Here is a 13,855-nt window from a genome sequence, read left to right as displayed (position 1 = left end):
GCTCCGTTAATAATCACACAAACCCAGCGACGGACCCGACTACAGTGCAGCTGTAGCGACATCAAACAGAGCACTGTTTCCAAGTAGGAACACACACAGTTGACATTGATGTATTGATCTGTGGCACAGTTTGCAGCAAAAACCTTCTTCCTCTGTGTTGTGATCAAACAGATGTACAAAGCCTATCACACCTGCTGTCACACTCGCACACACCGACTCAATCCACCAGCAGGCAAGATGGCGGGTTGGACCCGGTGGGGAAGCATAGACAGCCAATGAAATCGCAGCATAGTGCAGACTGGACTCTGTCCTAATGGAAAACAGGAGACCATCCAGAAATACAAGCAAAAACGCAGCCACATATAACCCCGATCCAAGAGTAAAGCCTTTTAAAAAAGAGTGGAAAACTGGTCAGTTGGATCAAATCCGACGTTTGTTACGGAACCATGCGATTCACAACGAGCAGATGGATTCAACAGGTGAGAGGCCTGTATCTGTGACGGCAGGGGGTGCGATAGCCGCCGAACGGGAAGCGCGCACACCTGGAAAAGCACCATCCATTCTAAAAGATGCATCCAGGTTCTGAAGCAGCGTGTGCTCTCACCCCGACAACGGCTCCTTTAAGGAAGCGCCTGCATATTTCATACCGCCGTTTCAACTACATCTTGGTTTGTAGTAGAAGGGTGCAGGTGCTGCCTGCAGTCCAGACTTTGCACTAAGCAAAAATTTTTGGCACGTCTCGAAATGAAAAAATCAACAATGATGTTGAGCAGTCTGAAACCAGTATCAGGCCAGAACTTCAGCAGCTGCTCTCCTCATTCCCCAGATCTCAAAAGAAGAGATGAACACGTCGGTTTATTTATCATTATCTAGAGTTTCCATATAATAAATTCAGCAGTTGTGAGGATGCTGGGCTCACGGTAACCTCACCAGCATGTACAGCGCAGGACAAATTGTGTTGTGGTATTTTGTTTCCCACCGTAGCTTGATGTATAATACAGAATCCTGGGGGAGAAGTGATACAACTATTGCAGCAGTGAAGTGTGTGGACAGCTGTCAGGTGTGACTGCCTCCCAGGACGGGAGCTCATTATCGTCTGGTGAGACGGGGGACAGGGCCGCGGAGCAGGGAGTGCTCATTTGCTTCCCTCTACTGAGGCCCCGGACGCCGCCCACCACCCGGCTGCTGCACGTTACTTGGGGTTTAGCGGAGTGATGCTTTCCACCAAATATCCATCTGCCATTGTTTCATTGACTTCTTCTGGCCACTACAGATTTATTTTAAAAGGAGCATGAACGGAATGGTTCACTGTCAGCTGGTTGTTGCACAGTCAGTCAGTTCTCGCGGTCCGTCCCTGTGTTGACAGTGTTTGGACTTGGATAAATTCGAGGCTGCGCCCACTGAGGCCCGTCTGGTGAGCAGAGCAATGGAGCTCCTGAGCAACGGGACCTACTGGGCCGGCGTCGTCTTCGAGAACCTGCCGCTGGACTCCAGCCAACCGCCCGCTCACGTCAAGTACAAGATCCGCATGGACATCGAAGAAGTGGAACGAACCAGCAAAGTGAAGGACAGGTCAGTGACCGTGTGAATAGAGCCCAGCACTGGCGTCATCCGTGACAGGAAACCTGAGCTGATCTCTTCCTGTATTTTAAAGTTTGCCATCCAAAAATAGCCGCGCTGCTTTGACAGTATTTTTGATTTCTGGTTTACCTGCCCTTTGCCGAGACCGATCGCCGTGTGTCTGCTTTTAATAAGGTCATGGTCTCCCGGGGCTCGAGACAATTCCTATAACGACCTGCGCTATATATGGGGAGGCTTCGCCTACCTGCAGGACATGATGGACCACGGCATTATACGAGCCAAGACGTCAAAGAGTCAACCCCTCGGCGTTTTTGTCCAGCAAATGCCATACCCGTGCTTCGTGGATGATGTGTGAGTACAAAGGCTTTGATCTGTCACCCTTGTGATTAGAGGAAGAGAAAGGAGGTATTACAGCAATAAAACTCTTCTCACTCTGGGGAGTTGCCACTCACTGCCACCACACAGTAGACTTATGGTCTTATCAGTCACTTAAGGCCTCCAGATTTCCCCGTGGAAACTTCAAGGATGCTCCCTCCTATTTGTCTAACTTACCCTTTCTTTAATATCTGTATGGCTCTTCTGCTACTGTCTTATGGTATCACTGATTCAGGATCTAAGACAAGATGTCGCTCCAATTATGTCAACGCTAAAAGTCAATAATAAAAACCCAAGGATATATTTAATCATGAATTCCGTGCCAGCAAGGGGAAAGGAACGAAGGACCAGCGAGAGCGAAAGAGTGGGACAAAACTATTGATTTTAGTCAAACCACAGGAAATTCCTGAATAGCTGATGCTGCTGAATTATTGACGTAACCACCACGAGTCCTTCCCTTTCTTGTATTTCTGAGGCATTTCATCCTTAACAAAGTGAACGCACCCTATCAAGTTGCTCGCACGCTGTAGATCCGTCACATGTGCAGATAGCGGCGCTCCTTCTGTGTCTCCTATGTACCTATTGATAGCGCCGGCGTCTATCGTGTTAGATCACTCACCAAGGGACGCAAATGAGACGGTATCGCTGTGAAGCGCGCGCAGCCAAGATTCCCTCCGAGTCTGGGAAATTACTCCCATCCACGCAACATTATGATCTCCATTAATAACGGAGAAGCCCAGCGATGCCATCGAGAGGGAAGATAATTAGCAGGGAGAAGTAAGTCCAACAACAATACGCCTGCTCCAGCAGACACTAAATATTCACAGCCCATGGGAGACGCAGATCCAGAGATTAGGTATCTCATTTCAAGATGTTGTGTGTATGTGCTTAGGACGACGCAGAGTTCACAGTGAAGGAAGTGGGCTTTTGAATAAACGTGTTGAAGGAGGCGGCTTACGATTAGAAATGATGACCTTAAGCTGCCAATATCCACAAACGTGACTTCTGTTCATTCCCATACTGTGAATAAAGCCTCAAACACCATAAAGCGAACCTGGAACTCTGGACACAAATGCCAAGACAATCATGGAGTCTTTTCATCACCCAACATAATATTCATGTTCCAGCATCATCTGTCTTAAGTTAACTCCTGTTTTGAATGTATTTGTAACAGCTCTCGTCGTGTTTGCCATTTAAAGCAAACACATTTACAGCTCGTTGTGTGATAGAGATCTGGCCACAGTTGATCTTATTTGCTAATGCTGATCCCGTCGCCTCTGTTTTATCTTCCTAAAACAAAGGATTAATAATTACAGAAGATAAATGGGAGCCATAAAACACGGCAATACCCTCGGTCCCTCTGCCATTTACTCTTTCGCCTGCCGTGCCATTCGGGCATTTCTCTAAATTATTAACACTTGAAAACTGCTATTTCATTCATAAATAATTGAGAGTGAAATCACACAAAGGACAACGCGCTAAAACGCAGAGAGGCATGATGGGGAGGAACCTTGGCGGTAATGAATTTCATCTTCACTGGTGTCATGGTGCCAGCCAAGAAGAAGAAACAGCGTGGATCCGGATGAACACGTCTGTGCTTCAGCTGTTCCTCAGTTAAAACATAAAAAAGGACCAAACTAGAGTCAACGCACGTCCAGGTATTTTTGGAAATGCCATTAAAAATGTAAACATGTTGTCACCTAGATGAGGGATGAATAATGCACGATGCTTGTTCATGGACAGAACACAGTGTTGGCCACATACTGTGTAACGGACGCAGCCTCATGTGCTCAGGCCTGTTTTCTGCTTTGTCTGCGTGATACTTGAGGCCCTGCAGCGTTTTATCTGCCCCGACCCCACATTTATCAGCACTCGTAACGTCCGACCTGACTTTAAAATCATTTCTTTTTCGCATCGCTCATTTCCTTCACCCGGATAAAACGCCGCCCCGGTCCACTTCAGCCGCCGCTGACCCCGCTGACACTCTGAATTGGAGATAAGCGAGCGGCACCCGTTCGCGGGCCTGCGATGGCGGCGTGGGATAAAGCCCGACCCCTGCAGGGCCCGGCGCCGCTCGGACCGCTCCTCTATCAGCGGCCTCGTCGTACACTCCTGAATCACAGGCGTCGCTTGTTTGCATCCGGAGGCACTGCTCCCCATCAATAGCGCTTTCACATCCACACGGTCTTGATGTGAGATCTGAGGCGGCTTTCAGCAAAACATAGCACATGCCTGCAGTGGACTTGACAAACATTTAATTCAGTGATTAGAGGGGGGACGCTTTTGTCATTGAGCGGGAGCTAATTAAGTTGATGTCTGCGCTGTTGGTAAAGAGAGTGGGTGACATACAGTCGGAGGCTGGGCATAAATGGGACATTTGAAGCTCATAATCAGCTGTTGGGTTTTGTTTCATGTCGGTGCTGACTTGCTGTAATAGCATCAGAAAATGTTCGCTGCATGACTTCGCACACATTGAACAGACCCCCTTTGTAGCTACAGCCAGAAATGGCCGTTGTTGGTAATTGCCAAATAATATTTTGAGAACAGAGGCGATATAGGCTGCGTGTTGAGGCTCACATGGGGAGACGTCATGTGTATTTACTCCATAAACATGATGGACTCAGCATTTTGTAGCCGTGTAACGAGGAGGCAAATGTTGGACGCGTGCTGTAAAGCTTTGATCAATGACTCAGCAAAGGTCGAGTCCGAGTTTTTCCTGAGGTCCTTCATCCAAACACAGAGCAGGCTTTAAAGCCTGGTCCGACCTGAGCTCTGGCGTGTTTGGATCTCACACGCTCCGCCTGCCGCTTTTGTCTTGTCGGCGAAGTCGACAACCTCTTTGAGTCGGAGCCAAACAGTGTGATCGTAAAAGTGGAATGTGCTCCGGGTGTTCGCTTTCTACTGACACGATTCAGCTGCATCATTTCACAACCAGATTCTGTTTTACTTTTAATCCACGTACGAGCACACGTGGTTTCATTACTGAAAAAACACGCAAATGCTTCTTAGGTTTCAAAGTTTTTAAGGTTTTAATTTCTTTGCGCTTGCTTGCAGGAGATACAAGACAGGCCGGATTTATTTGACTTTATATTGTTACGTAACAGCCTTCAAGCTGCAGGTGTCAACGCTGCCGCCTAATAGAATTAAAGTTAGTTTTGCAGACTCGCTTTGCTCTTTGGTGAACAAAGGAGAAAAATATGACGTATGGCGTCTTCAGCGCTCATTATGCCATAACCGCATGCACATCCCTCCCCCAGCAGTGAGATAATCCCATTGAATAATAAAGCCCGCTCCTTCAATGAGCTGCTCATTTCCTGCCAGCCAAGAAAGCGAACGGCGTGTTTGCCCAAAACGAGACGGGGAACTTTCCCTTTTTTTGCAGAGTGCCAACCTCTGGGGAGGCGCGGCTCTACTGTCTCTCCATTTACTGAGGAATCAGTCTTCCAGTTCCCTAAATTTAGGTCAGGCTGCCAATGTAACTAGAGCCCGGTACCACAGACCCGCCTGGAGTTCTATTACTTAAGCACCTTTGATCGATCACCAAATGTATAATTCAGGAGCATCTGGTGGCAAGGTTGTCAGTGTCAGACACGGTGTGCATGACTGATCTGTCCCCCTCCAGTGCGAGAAGCCACAGAAGGAGTTAAGTCACACAGGCTGTCAGCTGTTACCGATATGTTGGGTTGGGATCGGCGGCGAATAATGCCCGAATTAGTATTCAGCTCGATGCACTTGTTACTCGAGGCTGCTACTTTCCTCCAAAAGATACTAATGCATGATCTGGGTTTATTTGTTGGAGTGCATTGAGCTGGTGGTCTCTTCACATTCAAATGTGTTGGAAGTTCAAAGCCGCTGCATATCGGTGCATATCAGCGTGAGGGATTTCTAGGTGCTCCAAGTCGGAACTTCAGGAAAGTCTGTGCTGAACAGTTGCATCTCGCTGCTTTCAGGGCCTCGCTTTTAAAGTTCCAGTCCCACAAGGGCTGGAAAACAACTAACTTCTCCCTGTTCAGTTTGTACAACTGCCCGTGAAGTGTGTGATTCATTGACTTATCGACAACACAATGATTTGCATAAACTGAAATTGAAAATGCGTTTGTTTGGACAAAGATTTACCTGCTACATGATAAAATATCAACTAATCCACCAACCTGTGACAGAGGAAGCACACGTGAGGTTTATACTTTGTCAAAACCTATTTTGATTTCACTGTCTCATGAAGCGGAAGAGGCACTTTGTCCTATTGGCCGAGCGGCTGATATTGACCTGGCATTTTGGTGGCATCATGAAGCCTGTTTAATTTCGCATCGTGTTGAAACACTATCAAGTCGCGCATGGCGCCTGCGTTCGGCGGCTCTGCCCTGCACACGCAACACGTTAAGGAACGTTCACTATGATGTTCAGTGTCTTCAGCTTCTCTCCATCGAGCAGAGAGCAGCCGCTTCAGACTCATTTTGGCTCTTATTTATTCTCGAGCTTCAGATTAGCTGATAATTGTTTAGGCGATAAAAAAAAATTGAAGTTTTAGCTTCGTGTCTGCTGTAAACTGGCAACTCAGTCCACGTCCAAACGAGGGGATGCAACCAATTAAAAAATGATTAGCACCCATCTGTCAGTGATTTCTCCACATAACAGACTTGTTTGTTCGCGCACGCTCCCGCAGCGCTTAATGTGCAGCTCTCGTCTCTCCAACCAGCTTCATGCAGAGCATCGGAACCATCCTCCCCATGTTTCTAGTGCTGGCCTTCATGGAGTCCGTGGCCATGACCATCAAAAGCCTGGTGCTGGAGAAGGAGCTCCGGCTCAAGGAGGTGCTGCGCGCCGTCGGCGTGAGCAACGGCGCCCTGTGGTCGGCCAGGTTCACGGAGAGCATGGCGCTGCTCACCGTGCCCTGCGCGCTCATAAGTGTCATGGTGAAGGTAACGTGCAGCGGCGGCGCCCGGCGCGACGCCCACTGTTGTTTTAACCCGTCGCTGAGTCAAATCGTTACCAGCCATTCTTCAAATCAGATTCCTTGGGATAATTAATAGAGCATCGAGGCTGCAATTTAGTCTCATAAAAATCATCCGACTCGTATGTGTCCTTTATTTCTTTTAATTGCATCACCCCTTTGTCTGTGCTGTCATATATATATATATTATATATATATATATATGAGGCTATTGTTTTATAATTAGACAGCACTGCATGTTCACATGATGGGAATGAAAATTAATTATCTTCTGCTTCTCGATTTCTGTCTCCTGCTTTACACTATGTTTAATCTAATTTTCAATAAGTGAGAGGGAGCGCGGAGAGCTCGTGTTTGAGGACGAGCTGCTGTTTATTTGCTGTGCTGTGATACGGGACAGGTCTGCAAACGCAGTAAGTCAGCTGTCACTGCGTTAGATAAACATCAGCCTGAACGCCGTTCACCCCGTTTCCTGTGCTGACTCAACAAAACCAACCGCTCGCGTGAAGATTTACTGCATCTGATGTTTCGCCAGCCGCGAAACCTATGCATAATGTATCCAGGTTCGTTAGTGATGAACCAAAGCCTCACTGATGGTGTATAATCACTGAATGAAGTCCAGGCTTGGTTTGAAAATGAAAACTGGATTCTGATCCTGCTGATGAACAAAACAGAGCCTTTGGTGAAATAGCAGCAATATTGTTCGGAGGAGTTCGGTTTGTAGGTGGAGTTAATGAAATAAAAGATGGTGATTTCAGACGCACCTAATCAGTTTCTGCCGTTTAATTGGAACATGCGACTGGTAAATACAAACCGATATTTGAACAGCTGGGTGAGATGTAATTTCCCATCAGCCTAATGTGTTTGCAAGTCATCAGCAATTCGTAAACATTAATAACAATAAATTGAGTTAGCGGAGGAGCCTTGGAGGAGCGGCTGCGAGCGGGTGTGTATTCAGATCACAGGCCCATTCTAAATGATAATTTCACAGCCATTTCCAGCACATTAATAATAATAGCGAATCAAACGGTAATTATCATAAGGCTGTATCTGGATTAGGTGTGACAACATCTGGCTTTGTCATGTGCAGCACAGCCCTTTGTCTTCCGTCTGCTCTGTTATGGAGGGGCCTTTGTTATCTGGCATGGAGGTGTTTGATTATCCTCAGCGCACTCGGCACCGATCACTGGCGATCGGCGCGCGCCTCCAGCAGCGCGTCCTTGTTTTGACGCCACATCACCAGTGTTTTGTCAGGTTTCAACTCGGCCATTAAAACGTGATTAATTTGCTGCGCGTAAGACGCGGCGCCGCGTTCCACCGATGAGTTAGAGACCACCTTCACAGCTGGAAGACGCCTATTGACACCTCATCAATCTTGTCTTCAGGGGACGAGGAAATAAATAAAACCAGACCTTTTCGAGTCACTGATGCACATTTTGTATTTTAAAAACAACTTCTTCAGTTGCAGCTTCATCAATTTCAGAGGCAAATTGGACGAGGATGCATTTCAGAGCCATAATAATAATAATACTAACACTTGAGGCTTATTTTTATTTACACATCATCAGTTTAATTTTCTACTTTGAACATTCAGCTTCCATCGTCCCGCGCCATCTCGCTCTTCCCCTCAGGTTCCTGCGGTCCCTGGCGCGCTCCCTCCCCTTGTACATGACTTTAGCCTGGATCTACTCGGTGGCCATGATCGTCAAGGCCGTGGTCGCGGAGAAGGAGGCCAGGCTGAAGGAGACCGTGAGCATCATGGGCCTGAGACGGAGCGTGTACTGGCTGAGCTGGGGCGCGTCCAGCGCTCTGCCGCTGGCCGCCAGCGCGCTGCTCCTGTGCCTCATCCTCAAGGTGATTCCAGCGGGCCGCATTCAGGGAGGACCCAGCTACGTTTAGAGAGCTCGCCCATCAGACCTTTATTTCAGAGTGAAGTCTGATTGGATAATGAAGACTTTAAAGCCAAGTGAAACTTCTGCACCAAATTTAGATTATTTCACTAGACGCCAGCACTGTTGCACTTTACAGTCCATTTAGTCAGTTTCTATAATTAACATTTCTACAACTCCATGTGGGTTTTAATCATAATTGCATCTGTTACAATAGCACCATTATCCCAACAGTTCAAGTGTCTTTTTGAATGGGGCTTGGAGAAGACACCAGCGCCGTAGTGGAACGTGGGAGAATGGATGGATTGGCAAGTAGCTCTCTAAAACTAGACGAGGGTCCTCCTTCCAACTGGCAGAGCAAAGGAGTGACGTGGAATATTTCACCCTCCGATGATCAGAGAACGTCGGGCAAACAGACCGATAATTCAGGCGCTTTTACCGTTTCAAGCACCCTTTACTCTGCCATCTGCATTTGCACCAATCAGCCGTCAATCATTTTCTGAATCCTCCTTGCTCCTGGTCTCAATCACCCTTTTCCGTCACAACCTCCATCGGAGGTGAACCCTCACCTTCTGTCTGTCCCTCCGCCCCCGTGTTCCTCCTGGCGCAGTTCGGGAAGATCCTCCAGTACAGCGACCCCTCGCTCATCTTCGTCTTCCTGCTGGTGTTCTGCGTGGCCACCACCTCCCAGTGCTTCCTTATTAGCGTCTTCTTCTCCAAGGCCAACCTGGCGGCCGCGTGCGGCGGCCTCATCTTCTTCGTCCTCTACCTGCCTCACGTCCTCTGCTACGCCTGGAGGGACGTCATGAGTTTCGGGGCCAAGGTTGCGGTGGTAAGTCCGTCTTTAGCTCTGACACGCTTTTTAATATCTCCCCCTGCTGTTATGGTACATAAGGGATGGCCGGGTTTTGCGTTTTATTCTGGGGTTCTGTTTTGGCCTCTATAATCACACTTTGGCAGTCACGCCTGTTTGCTGCTTATCCATCTCCCGCTCCTTTTAAAGCCCAACAGGCACAAGGAAACGGTCTCCTGATAAACAATGCATGAAGCACGTGCCTCCGAGATAAATTGCGGGTCCGGTGAAATTTAAATTAAACAAAAACACTTGAAGGAATTGTTTTAAATATTCATAATGTCAATAGTTGTGATGCGTTGGGCCCTTGAAAAGGTGCAGAAACTGGATCCTCCTCACAAGACAAGATATGAAAGATCTATGTAAAAGAACAGACACGCAGGCGGAAGCCGGGGATTTTCTCTTATCCTCCAGAGGATAAAGATAAATAGTACACTATTGCTCAACTTTCACTGTAGCCTTTCTCCGTGACCTTTATGTCGCCGGCGCTATCGTTCGTCCTTAAGCTGTCCTTTCCCCAGACAAACACACACCATGTCCTGAATCTCCATTGTCGTGGTCGCATGTTCCTGGAATTTTAATCAGGTCATGTTTCCTTGTTTGTCAATCGCAGCCGGGTCGTGTCAGATGTTGGTGGGCGAAGTGAATCGTCATTAATATTGTACACGCACGGGCCGAAGGCACTCGTTGAACCTAGGCTTCACCAGGAAGCAGCTCCGAACGCGTCACCAGCCGAAAAACGCCCGTATCTACGTGAGTCCTTTAAAATGAGGTCACCCTTTTTCTTTGCGAAACTTTTCAATCTGTGCGGGTCAGGTGAGCGTTTTACATATAAAGCACCGGAACCGTATTTAATCTCCACACAAAGTGCCACTGCCAGGTCTTCCCCTGGCGCTGGGCTCTCCTCCCGCTGCTCCGTGTAGACGGATAGCCCTCCAGCTTCTAATTAGCATGAGCAATGTTCCTCTGACCGGCGACGGCCCGCTTTGTCAACGCCGCGTCGCCTCCTCCGTCTCCCCACCGCCGCGTCCTTGATAATGAGGCCTTTAATCGGGAAGGAGTTTCAAAAGATTACCTGAATTCATATGAACGGGTTTTGATTGCAGCTCGGTGCCAAAGAGGAGCTACAGGCGGCGCATAGGAGGGCCTATAAGACAGGGCACATCCATAATCGAGCTTCCCATCTACTGTACTTTGACTAGTTTCTGCCTCTTTTACTTCCAGTTTTTAATGAGGCAGAAACAAGAAAGGGCTCCAAGTTCTTTTATGTCCTGGCAAACCAGAAATATTTTTAATGAATCCTTCAAACCAGGAGAAATCCTGAGGAAAAAAGGGGGAAATTCCTGCAGAGCAGCTTAAACCTCTCACATTTGTCTTTGTTGAAATCAATTAATTGATCTGAGGTTTTGTAAAATTCTGTGGCAACTGCCTTAACCTGGCAGCCATTGAGCTGCTCTGATGATTTTTCTCTGTTAATCAATAGTTCATTTGTTAAACGTAGAAAGTAGAACATGTCTGCGTGATTTTTCACCTGATAACACAAATGAACACACATCCAACCTGCTAATTCCAGCTAAAGATCCACAGCAGTCCGTCATTCTGTTCGATGGGAAATGGCTTCCTGGAGCGTCTTCAGCCCACTAGCTCTGCCGCCGCCTCTCATCCAGCCAGTGGATGGGCAGAACCAGAACGGAACCGCAGCCAGGCCCGAGGTCCGGCGCTGCGGCCGGGCTTTTTGGACGCGACGCCGGAACGCGGGGAGTATCTGCGACGGCGGTCGGCGGAGTTTGGGCCAACGCTGCCGCCGGAGCGAAAGCGCTGTGAGCAAATGAGGCGTGAGGAAACAGCTGGCAGGCGGCGTGGCAGTGCGGAGTCATAGGCCGTGGCAGATGACGTCCCGCGGGCCACACATCGTTTGCAGTTTCGACCCCTTGAACATGAACAAATCAACGGTTCTCTGCATGCGGCGCACGTTTCAGCCTCCTTTTTTTAGTTTTTTCCCTTCAATTAGGGTTCGTTGAGATGCTCACGAAGGCAGTGCATCAATTAAACAGCGAGTCCCTCCGTGCAGTAGATGCTTCATGCTGAGCTCAGCGCATCAGATGCTGCCTCCATCTACACGTTTACTGACCTGAAACATGGGACCAATATTTTCACGATATCAAATTATAATATTTCTTCAAATATCTAATTGTTTCTTTTTTTTCCCCAGAGTTTTTTGTCGTGTGTCGCTTTTGGCTACGGCTGCGACAACTTTGCCAAGTACGAGGAGCAAGGCATCGGCATCCAGTGGTCCAACATCCGCAGGAGTCCGGAGGAGGGCGAGCGCTACACGTTCCTGGTGTCCATCGTCATGATGCTGGCGGACGCCGTGCTGTACTGGATCTTGACCTGGTACATTGAGAACGTCTTTCCAGGTGCGTCCGTCGGGTCCTGACAGATCTGACTCCCAACAGGCCGCGTTTAACGCTCATCTAATTGACTCCCATTAAAAGCAGACAGGATTTGTGCCCGACTGTCAAGCGGAACCTTAACACTGTGAAGTACAAGGTTCCCTCAAGGCAGATTGTTATTAAAATATAGGTAATGTGCTCGATCCCAGGCCAGTATGGAATCCCTAAGCCGTGGTACTTCCCCTTCACCTGCTCCTATTGGAGTGGAGGACCCTCAGCAGCCAAGGCGGACCCTGGTCTGCTGACGGACTCCAACAGCAACGGTACGCGACTCTAGACATGGAACACTATGGTATTATCACGTTCTATCATTGCTTGTTTGCCTCCATGTTTGTGAATTCATGCATGCATTTCTGCAGATTATCTGGAGAAGCCGCCGCCCGACGTCAAAGCTGGGGTCTCGATTCGCAATCTCATCAAAATCTACAAGACGGGGAAGAAGCTGGCGGTGGACGGACTGACGCTGGACTTCTACGAGAACCAGATCACGTCGTTCCTCGGGCACAACGGCGCTGGGAAGACGACAACCATGTGAGCTCTTTGGCCACTTTGCTCACTGTCCACGTCATTTCTCGCCGCGTAACTAATCAAGCGCTGCTGCATTAATGCAGCGGTCGCCGCTTTCAACGGGCAACATCTGCGAGGACATTTATCACACAGAGTCAGCCGGCGCTGGTCGCTGGACTCATCTAATTGCTGTTTAAAAAATAGCAGAAAGGTTGTAAGGTGGGCAGGATGACAGCGAGTGAATAAAAGCCAGTGGCCCGGAAAAGAAAGGAGAGCGAGAGCAAGCCATGCAAGACTAAGGGCTGACGGGAAGCGTCCGCTCGGAGCCGCTGTAACAAACATAATAGAGCACAATAGGAGCGAGGACGGAGGACGGACTGTCGTGCACTGGGCTTCTGCCTGGATGCACACGGCACCTGTCTGCGCGGTGCAGGCTGCACTTGAACTGCAGCCGGTTCGGGGCCAAGAGCAGAAATTTGAACTTTCCCTTTTCCTGCATAAACAGTTTAGATCGATTTTCATTCCATGATATGTATATGCGTACGTGTGTATATATATATATATATATATATATATATATATATATATATAAGGTTTTCAAACGTTTACCTGGCATGAAGCTGCAGAGCCTACAGAGGCAGGAAGGTCGGATTGTTCCTTTTTTGTGATTTACTCCATCCTGTTTTGGATATAAGACTTAATGAACAGAGATGCGTGTGTGTCTCTTTCTTCCTGCAGGTCCATTCTGACAGGACTCTTCCCTCCAACGTCGGGCACCGCGCTCATCAACGGACACGACATCCTCACCGACATGGACAGGATCCGCGGGCATCTGGGGATGTGCCCGCAGCACAACGTCCTGTTCAATGAGTGAGTGGATGCGGCTGCCTGTCATTCATCCGCGTTCTCAGCTGTCTTCTGGCGTAAACACGTTAACCTCTGGTTCTTCAAAAAGGAGAAGGGAAGGGAACAGCCTAATCATGTGGATAATGGCGCCTCAGTCATGTAATGTGTATCACATCAACACATCATTATCCTTTTCTCTTGTTTAAAACAGTACAATGACCTTTGTTCTCTTCTTAATGTCACATAATAGCATCGTTCCCCACCGTTATTTGCAGCTATTCATTTTTTAATTTCACCCTCAGATTCCTCAGTTTCTCTCTCTCTCTCTCTCTCTCTCTCTCTCTCTCTCTCTCTGTCTCTCTTTCTCTCCACAAACACATTACCTGCAACCCGACGCAGG

The 13,855-nt window shown here is 48.2% G+C and overlaps 1 protein-coding gene across 1 annotated transcript in view; it reads left to right on the top strand.

Annotated features, from left to right (window-relative positions):
• Positions 1-13,855, top strand: part of LOC114850366 (phospholipid-transporting ATPase ABCA1-like) — a 93,279-nt gene that overhangs the window by 21,456 nt on the left and 57,968 nt on the right. Inside the window, exons 13-20 of the mRNA XM_029142279.3 lie at positions 1,367-1,572; positions 1,756-1,932; positions 6,653-6,875; positions 9,407-9,628; positions 11,862-12,066; positions 12,252-12,365; positions 12,462-12,633; positions 13,348-13,479. Coding sequence (XP_028998112.1) covers positions 1,367-1,572; positions 1,756-1,932; positions 6,653-6,875; positions 9,407-9,628; positions 11,862-12,066; positions 12,252-12,365; positions 12,462-12,633; positions 13,348-13,479 — 1,451 coding nt within the window. The remainder of the gene's footprint in view (positions 1-1,366; positions 1,573-1,755; positions 1,933-6,652; positions 6,876-9,406; positions 9,629-11,861; positions 12,067-12,251; positions 12,366-12,461; positions 12,634-13,347; positions 13,480-13,855) is intronic.

The sequence above is a fragment of the Betta splendens genome, chromosome 2 (assembly GCF_900634795.4).
Source record: "Betta splendens chromosome 2, fBetSpl5.4, whole genome shotgun sequence".
Taxonomy (NCBI): Eukaryota; Metazoa; Chordata; class Actinopteri; order Anabantiformes; family Osphronemidae; genus Betta; species Betta splendens.
This window is presented reverse-complemented; position numbering and strand designations above follow the sequence as displayed.